Source organism: Schistocerca gregaria, chromosome 7, assembly GCF_023897955.1.
Source record: "Schistocerca gregaria isolate iqSchGreg1 chromosome 7, iqSchGreg1.2, whole genome shotgun sequence".
NCBI classification, from domain to species: domain Eukaryota; kingdom Metazoa; phylum Arthropoda; class Insecta; order Orthoptera; family Acrididae; genus Schistocerca; species Schistocerca gregaria.
Window position 1 is genome coordinate 199,509,232 of NC_064926.1, and position 18,289 is coordinate 199,527,520.

The 18,289-nt window shown below is 36.4% G+C and overlaps 2 protein-coding genes across 2 annotated transcripts in view; one reads left to right on the forward strand and one right to left on the reverse strand.

The window, feature by feature from the left end:
* LOC126281928 (dual oxidase-like) overlaps nucleotides 1-16,071 on the reverse strand; it is a 234,658-nt gene extending 218,587 nt beyond the window's left edge. The window contains exons 1-2 of the mRNA XM_049981262.1: nucleotides 15,991-16,071; nucleotides 690-895 (exon numbers count right to left, since the gene is read on the reverse strand). Of these exons, the coding sequence (XP_049837219.1) occupies nucleotides 690-852 (163 nt within the window). The 5' untranslated portion in view covers nucleotides 853-895; nucleotides 15,991-16,071. The remainder of the gene's footprint in view (nucleotides 1-689; nucleotides 896-15,990) is intronic.
* A 20-nt stretch (nucleotides 16,072-16,091) lies between these two features.
* On the forward strand, nucleotides 16,092-18,084 carry LOC126281929 (GPI mannosyltransferase 2-like). The gene has a single exon (XM_049981263.1). It carries the CDS (start codon nucleotides 16,218-16,220, stop codon nucleotides 17,742-17,744), a length of 1,527 nt encoding a protein of 508 aa, XP_049837220.1. The 5' UTR covers nucleotides 16,092-16,217; the 3' UTR covers nucleotides 17,745-18,084.
* The last annotated feature ends 205 nt before the right edge of the window (nucleotides 18,085-18,289 follow it).

The window sequence follows — 18,289 nt, forward strand, 5'->3', positions numbered from 1 at the left end:
ATATACAAAGTTTTGTATGATGATTATATATGTCAAGCACTGGAATCTGAGTTTGAAACTTAGATGAATGGATTATATCTTTCCAGGAACCAGGAACTAAAATTATGTTGATTCAGGTAATCATGTTACTTACTCATAACTTCCAGAAGGGGCAACTACTCCCAAATGAACTAAATGAAAATCATAGGAGTGAACTTTTAATCTTACATACAACTCTACAATCTTAATTAGCTTTTTTCTGTATTCCTCTTTTCAAGTAATGTAGTTTAGTTTAGTTTAGTTTATTTTTGCCCATAGACCATATTTTAATATATTTGACATGTCATATTGCAAGTTTCATACGGAATAAACAAAATTGCTCACAAATTTATCTTTGATACAAAAAACAATTGTTAAAGTAATAGTAATGATAACAGCTGATCAGTGATTAGAGAAAGTGAGGGAGGGGGACAACAAAACACAGACTAAACAATTGTATTTACTAATACATAATAACTATAAACAACTAACAGCTTGCATTAATTTACTCACAGTCTTGCAGATATAAGAAAAGTAGACAAAGTTACATATGAAAGCCATGCAGAAAAACAAAACTTAAAACAGATTCATTTCTTTTCTTAAGTCACTACATTTAAGTTTTATTATGGAGATTCTCAGATCATTTGATAGAATAGGATTAATATACAGACCTTGTCCAACAGACCCTGCTATGAATGGCAATGTATACAACATGGCAACTGTTGACAATTCCAGTGAATTTCGTGAAAAACATATATTTATTGTGTGACTACATACATTTACCACCAAAAAAATCAAATGCCACATCAAGCATATGTATTTGAAAGAGTCCATGGTGTAGTTTATCTATCCATATGATGTATTGAAAGACTGTGATCTGTAACAAGAATACAACACATTTTCTATCAAAAGCTAGTCCTTTAGTAAATAGTTTTACTTCAAAAAGAATAAATTTTGACAGGTAACAGTTCACACAAGAAAAGAATAAGGAAATAAAACACACAAAAATTGTTATGTAAGTAGTAGATAGCAGGAACAGAGAGAGTACAAGTCTAATGTTCGGGCTGCATACTTAGCAAATCCAGGCAGTGCTGTTACCTCAGTGCTAACGGGCCTCCTTTGTTCCCATTGTAGTTCCACGAGTATGACGTGTCTGAGATATGTGAGGCTGCAGTTGCTTAATATCCATCGACTCCTTAACTCTTACTGAGGCATACAACGCAGTAAGGTTAGTCATGGCTTATTGTTAGTGCAGATGATGAACACTGATCTTTTTGCTGTAAAGTAGCATTGACAAGGCGAAATGACTTGGGTGTTGGTATCAGATGACCTTTAATGGGGCTATGTTTTGTGGTACTGTAGAGGTTGTAAGGCAAAAATTAATTGATGCCAAGTACCCATTGGAGGATGAGTGATATCTGGATTAAGTTTCATGCTTATCTTTCAGACCAAAAACTAAGTGCAGAGCTATGTCACTGTTATATCCCTGTGACAAAAAAAAAGGCACTATTTTTGTATTCATGGTAATTTGTGTTTATGGGCTATCAGCAAGCTGTGTTGCTTATCGTTAATTTCTGTAATTTATTTTAATAATTAATCATCATTTACTGATTGCACTTCATCCTCATATTGTGTTTTCTGGTACTTTCGATACCGACTTGATAATGCCTCAAAAGTGTGTATATTTCAATGCAATTCTCTAAATAGATATTAAATATTAAAATAAATTTACTGTAATCTTTGAAAAACATACTAAATTTATGTATAAACAGAACAATATTCGCCGCTAACTGATCAGTTTTTATATGGGTATATAATAATTGTCATGCACAATGGTTGCTCCTGTCATGTAGGCAGGTCGGACATTTTTTGCCATTTCAAGTTTAACTTGAGAATGGCTTTAAAGTAGAAATCATGATTGTGTGAAGTAAATGAATAGTAAATTACAGTTTAATGGTGGAAATTTCTTTCAAAACAGTTGCTTATGTAGTGGTCATTGCTTTGAAGCGACAGTATGGAGCTCATTTCTGATCTGTAGTAAATACCTGTTGGTTGCCTTGAAGAGAGGATTTTAATGACAGCTAGAGCATTTAATTAACACTGCTTATTTGTCATAAATCATTCTAAGTTAAAAGCCAGGAAAAGGGTTAGTGAATTCAGATTATCACTGCATTAAAATTATTTTCTGTTTACAGCACTAGTGGTTACAAAATATCATAAATTAAAATTTTAATGAAGTCCATTGTATAAAATGTAAATTTACGTCAGAAAGTTGTCAAAACAACAGAGAGACAGGAAGGCTGACAAGTACATAGCTTCAGAATGTGCAGTCTCAGTATTGCCGATTAAAAACTTTGAAAATAGACAACAGCTCTCTTAGCTTTGGAACAATAAGTTCTTTCTTCGTTGAGTAAAAAGATTGATTGAGTTAGGTGAAAAAACTGATAAGAGGAAGCACGTATCTCATTCTCTATACTAAGAGGAACTCATATGTTATGAGCAGGGAATGATACAAATTTGAATCATTGCATCAAAGTGTGTTTTTCACTCACTCACACTTACTGTCCCACTGAACCTTAACAAGAGGTCACATGTAAGGATGTGCAGCAAGTTCAGGTATGCTAAAACAACAAAAATCTATCATTACTTTTGGCTTACTTGGTATTTATTAAAGGGATTAAGTTATAGAAATACCTTATGTTTGTATTTTCTACCATATTCTATGTTTGTATAAGTACCAGTGTTGCAGAATATTTTATGTTTATATAAATTTCTGCATTCTACATCCAGCTGTTTAGTCCTGTTCTATCTGGACATTGGTGTCAGTAATAAATGTGCTTACAGTTCTGTGTTGTGCTTCATTGACAATCCTGTCTTCCAATTTGGATTTGATTGTGGGTTCAGTGTCACAATATTATTCAACTGCTGCTCAAGTAGGACAAGTATTTCACCATAAAGTTATAAGGAGACAACAGGGCTGGAATGTTTAGTCTCTGCCTCAAATAGGAAGAAGGATGGGTTTTGGAGGGGTGAGAAGAAGGGACAGGACACACAGACCCTAAGTTGAAAAGAACCCACCAGTTGTGTGGATAAGGGAAGACGAAGATGAGGTGAAATACGATGCATTGGCAAGCCTTTTTTCAGCTTCATTCCAGAGATGAAAGAATTGTAGAGTGAGAAGTAAAGAAATATAATTAAGAAAAATGAGAACTGGAATGAATAGTGCTATTAATAACAAAGAGTAAAGCTGAAAAGAAGAGAGGGCTGGGCTTTTAACTTCAGTACAACAAAGTCTGCACTAAGAGCCCTTGGAAACAAGGTACTGATCCAGCCTACGTTGCTCTGTATGCTGAGGGCCTCACAGAGGCCTTCAAACATGACCATTACCCCCCGAAACTAGTCCACAAACAGATTTTCCCATGCCACATCCTAATGTACCCTCAATCTTACCACTACCCCTGAGAATCAGGGGATTGGAGTAACTGAACCACATCCTTCATCAGGGCTTTGATTATCTATCATCAGGCCCTGAGATTAGTTACCTCCTACCCAAGTTTCTAGCCACCCCTCCAAATGTGGTGTTCCATCATCCACCCAACCCCCACAACATCCTATCCTGCCCTTTGCCACTCCTGGTCCGAACCCCTTGTAAAAGACCGAGGTGCAAGACCTGCCCAATCCACCAAACCAGCACTTCATATTCCAGACATGTCACATGCTTATCCTGCACCATCAGAGACCATGCCACCTGTGAAAGCAGTCATGTCATATACCAACTCTTCTGCAAACACTGCATAGCTAAGCCTATCAACCAACTGTCCACCAGGATAAAACGGCCACTGCCAAACTGTTGCAAGAACAAAGTTGACCACCTAGGCACATCATGCAACTGAGCACAACACCCCTCCAAAAGTATTTCCAAGATACTGATATTTTATTGTTAGTGCAGTGTACAGATTATAAGTTCGTATGATTCCCTTTGCCCACCCGGTTAGCCGTGCGGTCTAACGCACTGCTTTCCAGGCAGGAAGGCGTGCCGGTCCCCGACGCGAATCCTCCCAGCGGATTAGTGTTGAGGTTCAGTATGCCATCTGGTCTGTGTGTGGTTTTTAAGGCGATTTTCCATCTGCCTCAGCAAATGTAGGCTGGTTCCCCTTACTCCACCTCTGTTACACTACGTCGGCGATAGCTGCACAAACACTTTCTCCACATACACGTACACCATAATTACTCTACCACGCAAACATTGGGCTTACGCTCATTTGATGTGAGACATTCCCGGGCGTATCCACTGGGGCCTGAACTGCACAATAACCCTGGGTTCAGTGTGGGGTGGCAGTGGTGTGAGTGTACTGCTGTAGGACGGGGATGATGCCTCTCCATCACTTCCAGGCTCCCAGTGCCATACAATACAGTGATTCTATTTTCTTGTATTATTGTATACTTTGACTTATTTCATATTGCTGAAGGTTCTGCCTCTCTGATGATTACACAGAATGCAATAGGAGGGACATAAAACAGATGTATCTGTGAACTGACTGGAGTAGCTGATGTAATTGTAGCTATAGTGAAAAGAAAATTGGGGAATATGGAGGTTATAGCTGGTAAATGGATGGTAGATGGAACAAGGAAATTCTTTGCTAAATTCTGAGACAGAAAGGAAGCTGAAAATGACAACCAAATTGATGGCGAATGGATGACATTATAAAATATGCAGCAATGTATATACAGGGAGTATATAAATGAATATCGGGGTTTTAATGCTTTATAATATTTATTAAATTAAACTTACAGTTATAAATGACACTCAAATGAAAGAGCAACTCAAACAATTGTGTTTGGCACCAGTACATATGCGCAGCGCGCAATGTTTCCGCCGCAATCCGCTAGACAGTGGTAGTAGCAAAGATGACGACTAGTGAACAGAAAGCATTTTGTGTTTTGCAGTTTGCAAAGACCGAATCTGTAGTTACTGTGCAACATGTGTTCCGGCTGAAGTTCAGTTGTGATCCTACAAGTGATAATAACATTCATAGATGGTGTCATCAATTTGAAGATACCGGCTGCCTTTGTAAAGGGAAGAGCACAGGATGACCAAGAGTTAGTGAAGAGACTGTTGAGCGAGTGAGAGAGTCGTTCACTCATATCCCAAAGAAATCAGCCCGGAAGGCTAGTCGTGAATTACAAGTTCCTGTGTCGACTGTTTGGAAAGTTTTAAGAGAGACTTACAACTACATCCTTACCGTTTACAATTATTAAAAGCTCTAAAGCCGGCAGACTATGGATTATATGCCAACTTCGCAAATGAAATGTTGTTTCATTACGATGAGGATTTTCTGGATCATGTTGTCTTCAGCGATGAATCAACCTTTCACCTTAGTGGACATGTTAACACTCACAATGTGCACATCTGGGGCTTAGGAATTAAGAAACCAGATTGAAGCAGCTGTTGCTACAGTCACTGAAGACACACTTACCAACGTTTGGGAAGAACTCGTCTATAAACTTTATGTGTGGCGTGTGACAAATGGTGCTCACATTGAACATTTATAAGATTCTTGGTACAACTGTTTGAGTTGCTGTTTCATTTGACGTATCATTTATAGCTCTTAAGTTTAATATAATAAATATTATAAAGCATTAAAACCCCAATATTCATTTATAAACATCCTGTACTGTAAAGCATGGTGAAGTTTTGAGGAAGCCTTTAGGCAGGAGTGTGATGACTACAATGAAAATGATGAGTACAATGATGATAATGATAGATGAAAAGTTGCTACAATTTTAAAAAGAAGTCACTGTTCTTTCCCTCACACTACACAGGTGCCATTTTTATTTACTACCTCATAACAAGCATTTATGTAACTTGACTGATTTCAGAGAAAACTATCAGCTATCTATGTACTGGAAAAATGAAAAACCTGTAAAGGGATTTTACAGCACAGAGTGTCACGTCACTGTCAAATTTTAGAAGTGGCTAATAAAGTACTATTTTACTATGATTTTTAATATTTGGGCAATTATGGTATCATGTTTTATGCCTATAGGAAACTTATATATAAAACTCAACTTTGAATCCCAGGCAGGGAAGCATAGTTTATATGACCATAATTTTCCTACTAGCACTGTTGTTGCAAATTTTACAGTTCATCTTAAATTCACACTTGTTATTAATTATGCATAACATTAGGGAGGAAATGCAGCAAATGAGTGAAAGTATTCCAGAAGCAGTGAAGAGTCTACTGCAGGACATTTGGTCATCAATGTTACTCATATTCCTACTCCATGCATCTGTAGAATAAATACCTTCTTAACTTTTCTATAGTAAGTTATAGTTTAGTAATGTACTACTGTAGGGAAAGTAAAGATAAAGGTGGAGTAGCAATTTATGTTAAGGATAGTGTAGCATACAAAGCTATAGATATTAAGAAATATTGTGTGGAACAACAATTTGAGGCATGTGCCACAGAAATAACAACTAAATTCTACCCAATAATAGCGTTGGCTGTCTACAGGACTCCTTCAGGTGACATAAAAACTCCTTCTGTCAGGGTTACTTTCAAAAGCGAAGGATATTGTAGTTTTAGGTGATTTCAATATAAACTTTTTGACAGAAAATAAGAATAAAATAGACTTACATAATCTGCCATCAGTAATAAACTTCCCAACAATAATTCCATCCGAGTGCCAAACTATGATAGACAGCATTTTTTTTAGATGTAAATAGACATCAGAATTATATTGTCAGGCAGGTTATAAGTGGGCTTTCAGATCGAGATGGACAAATTCTCACTATTTATGACGTTAATCTGTTCAAAAAAGAATTTCATCGTTGGAAATTCATAAGAGTAATTAATGAAGAGGCAAAAGGAACTTTCAACCACTGGTTGCAGCAAATGGATTTGTCTTTTAGTATATAGCCATGATGTTGATACTAAATTTAACTGTTTTATAAATGAATTCTCTGCTCTTTTTGAAGAAATATTTCCCAAGACATGGGTCAGAAACAGTGCTTCCAATTCTGTAAGCAAGCCTTGGATTACAAAAGGTATAAAACTGTCATGTAAAACAAAAAGGGAAACTTATGCTGCAATAAGATTCTGTAAAGATGTAGAAAAATGGGAACACTATAGAATATACTGTAAAATTTTGAAGAAACTAATACAGAAATCAAGAGCTCTTTATTATGAGAAGAAAATAGACAATTCTAATAATAAAATAAAAACAATTTGGAGCATCGTAAAAAAAGAAACAGGAAGAGATACAACAAGTAAAGAAGATGTAAATAATATCAGATATGAAGGTACCCTAGTAGATAACCCCAAAGCGGTGGCTGAGATTTTTAATAAACACTTCCTATCAGTAACTCAACAGATTGGTTGCAAGCCCAATGTTGATGAAGCTGTAACTCTTTGTCAAGCAGTTTATTCAAACACAATTTCAGAAATGCACCTTAATCCTGTCATTGTAGAAGAAATTTAAAAAAATCATGATGTCTCTAAAAAGTACGAATTCTGCAGGGGTTGATAATATATCTAGTAATTTGTTGAAATGTTCTTGTGTGTGGATAAGGGACATTCTCTGTCATATTTTCAATGCTTCCCTTCAGAAAGTATGCCATTGTGAAGCCCCTATACAAAAAGGGCAATAAAGCTGAACTAACTAACTATCGACCTATCTCTTTGCTGACAGCTTTCCCCAAAATTCTAGAAAAGTTAATACATGTAAGAATTACTGATCATCTCATGAAGAATGGAGTTCTCAGCAAGAGCCATTTTGGCTTTCAAAAGGGCCGTTCAACAGAAGACACAGTCTACGCACTTGCAAATGAAGTCCTAGAAACCCTTAATGAAAAAATGCTAGCACTTGGTGTCTTCTGTGATTTATCCAAAGTGTTTGACAGTGTTCACACCAAATTCTCTTGCAAAAAGCAAAATTAGTAGGAATAAGTGGTGTTGCAGGCAATTGGCTACAGTCGTACCTCCAAGACAGAAAACAAAAAGTTGTCTTCAATAGCTCGGGTGGAGTATGTGACACTTCCTCAGATTCTGAATGGAGTTCCATTACACGTGGAGTGCCTCAGGGCTCAATTCTTGGGCCACTATTATTCCTGATTTTTATAAATGATCTACCATCATGTACAAGCCTGCCGTGTAAATTTACATTATTTGCCGATGATACCACAATTTTTATGAGCGGCAGAACAGACAACAATCTTCAGGAACTCATTAATCACATACTCTCAGATGTGGTTAATTGGTTCAAGGTGAATGGTCTCTCATTAAATTCCAGTAAGACCAGCTTTATTCAATTCTGTACAAAAACAGTAAAAGAGAGAGAGAGATAAGTGTGACATGTGGTAATCAACCAATAGTTAGAATGGAAACAACAAAATTTCTTGGAGTGCACATTGACAAGAAAATGAACTGGACTTCACATATTATTGATCTCTGTAAGAGGCTTAGCTCTGCTACCTATGCTTTACAGGTTGTCACTACATGTGTTGAACCTAACACTGCAAAAGTGGCATACTATGGCTATTTTCATTCTCTCATTGAGTACGGAATTATTTTTTGGTGCAACCAGCCATTAGCAAGGAAAGTGTTCATTGCACAGAAGCGAGCTTTAAGAATTATATGTGGATTGTGCCCAAGAGACTCGTGTAGAAATAGTTTTCGTTACCTTAAAATATACACAACTACATGCCAATATATTTTTTCTCTCATGTGTTTTGTTTGTAAAAATATAGAGGTATTTCAACCAAACAGTAATTATCATGAGCATAACACACGGAGGAAGAATGACATACACAGTGAACTCAGATATTTGAGCTTGGCACAAAAGGGTGTCCACTACACTGGAGCAAAACTCTTCAATGCTCTTCATCCCGAAATAAAGACAAAGATTCGTAACAAGAGTGAGTTTAAGAAAGCACTAAAAATATTTCTGCTACAAAAAGCTTTTTACAGTCTAGATGAATTTTTAACTAAATAAATTGTAATATTTTAATATTATATAATAGAAGTTGACATAATGCCACTAAGAATTTTATTTAACCTGAGCTCTGTATCTTGTGTGCTCTCTATCTGTTTTCTGTAGTGTTTTAATGATTCTAAGAAAATATGTATTTTCTTTTTCTGTATTGCTGCCCAAAGAATTTACTGTATAAATTTTTATATAATCAAAAACAAAGATTCCAAGACTTACCAAGCGGGAAAGCGCCGGTAGACAGGCACAATAAAATAACACACACACACAAAATTTCGAGCTTTCGCAACCGTCGGCTGCTTCGTCAGGAAAGAGGGAAGGAAAAGGAAAGATGAAAGGATGTGGGTTTTAAGGGAGAGGGTAAGGAGTCCCAATCCCGGGAGCGGAAAGACTTACCTTAGGGGGGAAAAAAGGGTAGGTATATAACGCACGCGCGCGCGCGCGCACACACACGCACAGACACAAGCAGACATATGTCTGCTTGTATGGATGCATATGTATGGATGGATATGTGTGCGTGTGTGTGTGTGTGTGTGTGTGTGTGTGTGTGTGTGTGTGTGTGTGCACGCGAGTATATACCTATCCTTTTTTCCCCCTAAGGTAAGTCTTTCCGCTCCCGGGATTGGAATAACTCCTTACCCTCTCCCTTAAAACCCACATCCTTTCATCTTTTCTTTTCCTTCCCTCTTTCCTGACGAAGCAGCCGCCGGTTGTGAAAGCTCGAAATTTTGTGTGTGTGTGTGTTTGTGTGTTATTTTATTGTGCATGTCTACCGGCGCTTTCCCGCTTGGTAAGTCTTGGAATCTTTGTTTTTAATATATTTTTCCCATGTGGAAGTTTCTTTCTATTTTATTTACATTTTTATATAATCATGTACTCAAATCTGTATATGCTATAAGATTATCGGATTGTATTTGTAGAAAACTGACTCGTTCCACGTCCTTGTGTATCCAACACAGTTGGACCTATGGAACACGAAATAAATCAAATCAAATCATCAAATCAACCTTAGCTGTGTGCATCAGAGTATTATGCCAAAGAACAGTATTGAGTCAAAATCTGCTGTCAATTTCATCTTCAGTTTAAAACAATTAGAGGTATTAGTAGTTACAAAGCAACCAAAATTGAGTTAATTGTGGTACACTGAGCCATGAGCTGATACCACCTTAGTTTTTTGTCCATCTCAGTGCCTAGGAATTTCACAAATAGAGTTTCATTTAGTGTGTACCTCTTGATCTCTACATTTCATTTGATACCTGTAATGTAGGTTTTCTTTTGGTCAATCTGCATAAGCTGAATGTCTGTGAGATTAAAGTAGAGCTCTCTGCTGTGAACCAATTGTGAGCCTGTTTCATTATTTTCCTGGCTGTGTCTGGCATGGATATGTTTAGGCCCTTTATCAGTATAGTTGTATCATCAGCCAACATCACAGTGTTTAAACAATCGCCTAACAACTTTGCTATATTATCCATGTAAATCAAGAACGAAAATAGGCGAAGTAAAAAAATAACCCTTATTTGTGAAGACTATGATGCTGGTTTTCTATGTGATAGTTGTGTTCAAGAACACCTTAAGTTATTGATGTATAACTTTTGAGCTGTATGGTTCCCGACAGGTTTTGAAGCTCATATTGCAACATTCACAGACAGCCTTTTCTTCAACCCAAATTCTTTCAGTGATTGTGATGTAAAGTGAAGAGTAATTATATCTGATTATGATGGTCAGATGCTGATGCCAGTCATTTACGTTCAGATCGTAAAAGATATATACTGTCTAACCAAAATATAACCAATGATTGAACCAACATGTTTGGAAATAAATTAATGGGTAGACCCCGCTAAGAGATTTGTGAGTAGACAGTGCCAATAAAAATTTTAACTTATTTTTAAGGATCTCCTGCCATTATTTTGACTTCCACTTACTGCTAAACTTAATGAGGATAAAATGAAACTAAAGAACAAACAAGGAATGGGTAGCACACAGAGTTTGTGTATTTTAAGGATGTGGAAGATACCACTTTGTGATTCATAGAACTATTTGTAACCAAGAGTTAAAAATCACAGTGGATAACACCCTTGAAGGATAAAAAATATCTATACATTGTTAAATAACTAACAAATAAAAGCAGTGAGGCAGACGAGTTCACAGATAACAGCTCTATCAGAAAAGATCCCACACTCAAATCACTGTCCACCAATTCACTGATAACTTGCGCATTGTAACTGCGAACAGTATGTACATTATTAAACTGCCAACAGTGGTGTATAAGAGTTGTGTGACAGACACAGTTTGCACTACCAAAACACATTAATTAAGAAGTACGGCCCCAAGAAGAGGTAACAGAGATCATTACGTGAAAACATATCACCAATCTTTCAAGAAAAGACAACTCTTATTACATATTTTTGTACTCCGAAAACTTTAGCTTGGCTTGATGAATTATCCCAAAAAATAATCCCATATGAAATTATGGAATGAAAGTAAGCGTAGTATGCCAGGCTTTTTCATTTTTATATCCCCTATGTCTGACACAATTCACATTGCAAATAGAGATTTGTTAAGGTGCTTCAGCAGTTCTGTGGTGTGCTCCTCCCAGTTGAATTTATTATCAAGCTGTAATCCCAAGAATTTAACACTGTCCACTTCTTCTATCTGCTTGTCATTGTATGTTAGGTATATACTTGTGGGACAACCCTTACAAGTTCTGAACTGCATGTAGTGTGTTTTTTAAAGTTTAGTGACAAAGAATTGGCTAGGAATCAGTGATATTTTATTAGCCTATCTTTCTAAGACTACACTTGATTTGCTATTTATTGCAATGTTTGTATCATCAGCAAACAAAACAAACTTGGCATCCGGTAAGTCACTGATATACACAGGAAAAGGTAAGGGCTCTAAGATGGGACCTTGTGGGGCCCCACATGTAATTATTTCCCAGTTGGATGATGCCTGATAGCTTAATACATGTCTCTTTCCTAATAATACCCTTTGTTTCCTGCCAGAGATATAAGGTTTGAACCATTTTGCAGCATTTCCTGTTACACCATAATATTCCAATTTACTTAAAAGGATATTGTGATTTGCACTGTCAAACGCCTTTGACAGATCACAAAATACACCAGTTGCCTGCAATTGTTTGTCTAATGAATTAAGTACATTTTCACTGTAAATGTAGATAGCCTTCTCAACATCAGAAACATTTGGAAATTCGAACTGCAACTTTAACAGTATGTTATTTGTGATAAGATGGTTATAAAGCCGATTGTACATTACCTTTTGTAAAATTTTTGTTAATTCTGACAAAAGTGAAATTGGACGGAAATTTGATGCTCTTTCTTTATCTCCCTTCTTAAACAGTGGCTTAACTTCAGCATATTTCAACCATTCGGGAAATATTCCACTGATAAATGACTGGTTGCACAGATAGCTTAATATGTTACTTAACTCTGAAGCACATTCCTTAATTAACTTTGTTGATATTTCACCATATCCGCTAGATGTTTTTGATTTTAAAGATTTTATGATGAACATTACTCCTGCTGGGGCAGTGAGGGTCAAAGTCATATTATGGAAGTTACTTGAAATGTCTGGTCTGAGGTATTCCATAGCAGCATCTACAGAACCTGACAACCCTATCTTTTCAGTAACAGTTATGAAATGTTTGTTACAAAGTTCTGCAACACAGTACACATCTGTCACCACTGTATCATTTACTCTTAATGCTATTTGTCCCTCTTCACGTCTGGTTCTACCAGTCTCCTCTTCCTCTATATCCCATATTGTCTTTATTTTGCTATCTGATATGCATGTCTTTTCCTTGTAATATATTTACTTTGATGTCTGTATTACAGTCTCTAATATTTTGCAGTATTTCTTTTAATGTGCTATAGCATCAACATCAGATCTGTTTCGGATTGACAAATACAGTTTCCTTTTGTTTTACAAGATACCTCTAGTCCTTGAGTAATCCATGGCTTCTTTGTAGACTTTACTCTAACCTTGGTTAGTTTTGGGAGAAAACAGTGTTCAAATAAGGTAAGCACTTTAGTAGCAAAAGTGTTATATTTTTCATTCATGCCATGAGCACTGTAAACATGAGTCCAGTGAATGTGTCCGAGGAGTGTCCTAAAATAATCAATTTTTGGCTTATTGATTGCCCTCTTGAGCTCAGATTTAACAGATTTCATATTCCGTTCAGTATGAATATTTAACAGAAGGAACTGCATGTCATGGTCTTGAGAGGCAGTTGATATTGGTTTTGTAGTATAATTTTGTTCATTGGACTTTTCTATAAAGATATTATCAATGGCGGGCTGTGAGCAATTTGCTACCATAGTGGGGAACTTTAGAGTGGGAATTAAGTTGAATGATAATGTTACTTACTCAAATACGTTCTTATTGGGAGAGTCTTTAAGGAAATCTACATTGAAATCACCAGCAACCACTATTTCCTTGTTTTTGGTTGTTAAACAGGCCACTACAGCTTCAAGGTGGTTTATGAAGAGATTAAAGTTGTCTGCAGGTGCTCGATATACACTTAATATTATGAAGATTTTTTTGTGAAATTCTACTTCTGTTGCACATGCTTCTATATGCTGTTCTAGGAGAAAATTTATGAATGTCTATGTTCTTAAATTTATGACAGTTCCTTATGAATTTGTCAATGCCTCCTTTCTCCATTTCTGCTCTACAAAAGTGAAATGCTAATCCTGTAATACTCAAAAGTTCCATACCAGTGGTCACATGATGTTCCAAGAGGCAGATTATGTCACGACTCTAATTCATCTATGCTGATAATTAATTCATTAATTTTATTTCTCAGTCCTCAAATATTTTGATGCAATAAAGATAGCTGACGTTTCACATTGACTGAGTTAAAATTGGGTAGAGTTGAAATTTCTGCAGATTGTTGAAAATTCTTAACCAACAGCTGTTTTTGCTGATGTAATAAGCTAGAATTGTGTTTTTTGTTTTCTTTCTCAAACTGAAGGTTTGTCTCAATCCTAACTTCTCTTAAAACTTGATTTCTTTCTGTCCTCCCCACCCTAAAAAGGGTCTTTTCTTAACCCTATAACCACTGGTATTTTATCACTCATGACAGTGCCTTCCCCCCTTTAACTTTCCTACTATTTTCCCAGCGAGTTTACCCTTCCTTTTCCTGTTGATGTGCAGGCCATGCCTAGTATAATCCCACCTATTGAGAGAATCAATAGGAACCACACCAATGTGTGGCCCTGCCCCTGACATAAGCAGCTGTCCCAACACGAAATTAACATTTTTGACATAAGAGTTAAATGAGGTTGGTCATGGTGCCCAAGAACAGATACAAACTCAATACTAGTATGCTTCAATGCTGAAGTAATCTTTGCCATGTCACACTCTATACTGTACCCAGGATCTCTGTAAATACTATTACCTGGCCCACCCACTATAAATATGGTGTCTTCCTTAGTGAAATCTTTGCAAAGTGATCCTAAATCCTCTGTCACCTGCTACAGACCAGCACTAGGTTTAAAAAAAATGGTGAGCTGGTATTCTGATCCTAGTTCATCCTGCAAAAGTTGGTCAACACCTCTTCCATGGGAACTACCTAACAACGACACTTTCTTTCTCTTTACTGATTTCCCTACGTGCTTACTTTTCAATTTGCTGCTGAAAGTTTGTTGAACCCTGTTTACACCTGCAAGTGCTTTGACTCACCAGCTTCTGTCTGAAGCAACAGGTCAAATCTATTTTCCACATTCACCACAAAGCTGTCAGACAAAGTTCTAGGCCTGTTGCCTGTTGCCACTTCCCACCTCTTTTTACCCTTCTACCTCCTTAACCTGTCAATATCTCCCCTGGCCTTGTCTAACTCAGCCTGAAGGGTGGCAATTTTCTCTCCCTGTTCTAGTATCTTTCTATCTCTACTACATATCCTACAAAACCACTGATGAGTCTCATTAATTCCCCTATTCCCACACCACTGCAGTCACCCACATGGAAAAAACTACATCACCCATCACGCCAAAGCCCCGACCTAACAATTCAATGGCAAGTCAAGCACTTTCATTTATGATAAACGTAATATGATTCCACGAATTTGACCTATATGGAACATTATGTAAACAGGAACAATAGTGCAAAGTTTCTGAAACTACAACTTAAATTTTACACTACTTTCCAGATATGCGAGTTAAATAATGAAGAGGTACACTACAGTTAAAATCCTGGAGAGAGCAAAGAACAATTAAACAAAATCCTATAGATTTGCTATGGCAAAACGTAAACAGAAAATACGACTCTAGCCTGACTGTACCAACCCAGTCAGAATTTGCAATCAATTAGCAAGCACTCTCTGCTGATACAAAATTTTAAAATAAAGTTGTACAACTATCATCAGAGAAGCCATTAAACAGAATTTTTTTGCACCAATGATGATGCCCATTTCATTGCAAACTGGTAAATATTGAAGATCGGTCTCTCTCTCTCTCTCTCTCTCTCTCTCTCTCTCTCTCTCTCTCTCTCTCTCTCTCTCTCTTTCAGATGTGCACACGCGCGTACACACACACACACACACACACACACACACACACACACACACACACACATTGACCCAGTGAAAAAACAGCAGCAAAAGGAGTGTAATATAAAAACTGTAACTAAATTGTGTTATAGTCCTATGGTTGTAATCAATACTAGTAACAATAGATATGAGAAGCTATTTTAATAGGTAGTTACAATTTATCAATATTCATTTTGCTAATGTGTTATTGATTGCCCCCATATTTGTTTTGTGATAAATTAAACAAAATGTTCATATCAAGATAAATGTAGTGATAAACACAAGTTAGTTCTAAATTCATTGTTTTCTACAGTGGCTCATTCTGTTACAGGTAAACAACAGAAAACCCCACAACACCTCCATCTAAATGGCAAAATGCAGCTTGGGACATAGCCAAGAGGATTCAACAGAACTTATGATGCTCTGAAGTGATTCCTTACCTCAACATGTGAAGACTGTTAATGCACTCCCAAGCACATACATAGCAGTGAATAAACAGAGCAGCTGCCAGGAAATGGAAGACCCATTTCCTTCCTGATGCTTGCTTAACTACAGCAACAGATTAGGACAGTGATAGATGGACGGCTTGTGAGACTGTGTCTAGTATTCAGTGAAAACCACAGTAGTATGTTACAATAATGTGCACGAAGGTTCACAATGAATAAAAATGAGTGTGGAGGCATTCCGTTTGAAGCCAAAAGTGACCACTTTTGCAATTTTATCAAGACTTTTTGTACTTACCTTGTCATGTCTGTCTAATAATTTAATACCTGATCACAATTCTGATGCATTTATTAGTCCACCAAATCCTCATGAAAAGAATGCCACAGTCTGCGATAGTATTGTCAGTTTCCTCTTTGGTGGTATTAACCGCTGGGACGCCCAGTATTTTTTGCACATTTCTCGGTATGGATATACATTTGAAAATTGCCTTGCTTTCTTTCCCACGTTTCCAATCCTTACATATCTGACATCGAGGATCTTGTATATTCCTCTCTCAATCATTCTTAATGAAACATCTGTGACAACTTTTTGTGCAGTTGTCATTAATTTTTACTTTTTTGTAAAGGCTGCAGAAGTATTATATGATTTGACAGAGAAACTGTTCAAGAATTGTCAACTGGCTTATGTTGCTTCTATAATGTTTTGTGTAAATCCTGCCAGCATCTTCTTTAGTGCACCATACTCTGAAACGCTATTTTCCTTCTTTTCGTTTTATGGGATGTACTTATCTGTTTCAGATCATGGTATTCTTTGCAGTGTGCCTTTAGGTCTTTCTGCATCGGTGAGATCCAATGGGATATTAAATACTTGGTTTCCATTATTCAATATTGCCAATAATTTATTCCAAAGATTATCAAATAAACTCAAATCTGATAAAAGAATTGTGAAGAGGACAGATGTAATAGATGCAGATGGTTCCTTCATGAATCTGTTCTTGAAGGCTGTGTTAGTGACTGTTATTTCATTGGCACCATTTTTTGCATTTCAAGCGTATTGTTATTCCAAATATTGCAAAGCTGATACTTATGACATCGCTGCCTTCTTAGCCATATTTGCACATGAGAAAGATTTTGTCTTGCCTGGCTCAAGATATCTTCCGTGGTGTGATGACAAACTCATTTTTCCTTATATGTATGTGCAACAACATTACTGGAATGTTGGTTTCTTGAGATACTACGAATTGAAGCAGATCCCTAATTTTATTCTTGCTGCTCCAGTTATATTCCTAATATTCACAATGACATTTTGTTTTGTGAGCTTACACACGAACTTTAATATGCGATTTTTGAACTTAAAGGTAGAGTCTAGTTCAGGTATGCCACTGAACATTCTCCCTTTTATTGCTCATGCTGCTGGACTGACAATATTTTGCTTACTAAACATTCATGTGCAGGTGACAACTAGAATGATAGCTTCATCAAGCCCAGTACTGTACTGGTTTTCTGCATATATTCTAACTGGTAAACTTCACATCTCAAATGAAGCCTGCAAGAAACAAGATAAAAAAGATGTATCACAGAAAAAAACAAAATCTATAGAGTTTGAAGCAAAATTTGAAGATTGGTGGAACATTTTGTTTGTGACTTTTGACATACCTCAAAAAAAGTGTTCAAAGTTTATCAAAATTTATTTCATATCTTATTTAATCATTGGAACCATACTTTTCAGTAACTTTTATCCATGGACTTAAAAGGTTCTCACAAATAGAAAGAAGACTGACTTTTTTCCTTTCTTCCTTAATCAAATGAACAAATGAGAACATGTGTTTCATTGTATCATTACACTAAAATTTGTGTCAATTACTGGTGAGAAACAGTATTTACTTTTAATTTATGGACATTTAAAGCAATCTTGTTCTCAAGACAATGATGACCAAGGACAATGAATATGGTATTTAATCAAAGAAATGCTTAAGAGCCTTGTGATAATCGTAAACTTGAAACTATTATTCTTATATCTGATAGTGATTTGTTACAGAATACTTGTATCTTTAGAAGAATAAGCATTAGAATAAAGAACTTACAACAGGATGTGTGGTTTTAATTTTTGTGGTGGAGTATTTCCTCTTTAATCATCTATCAGCCACAGAATTTCCTGTATTGCAGCACAGAATGTTGAAACTTGTAGGGAAATCTGTGTTATAGTAACTTCTTGATATTTTGTTTTTCACCTGCTAGTAAATTGTCTTGCACTTTTACATCAGGTATGCTGTTGTTATTCCAATACATCCATAAT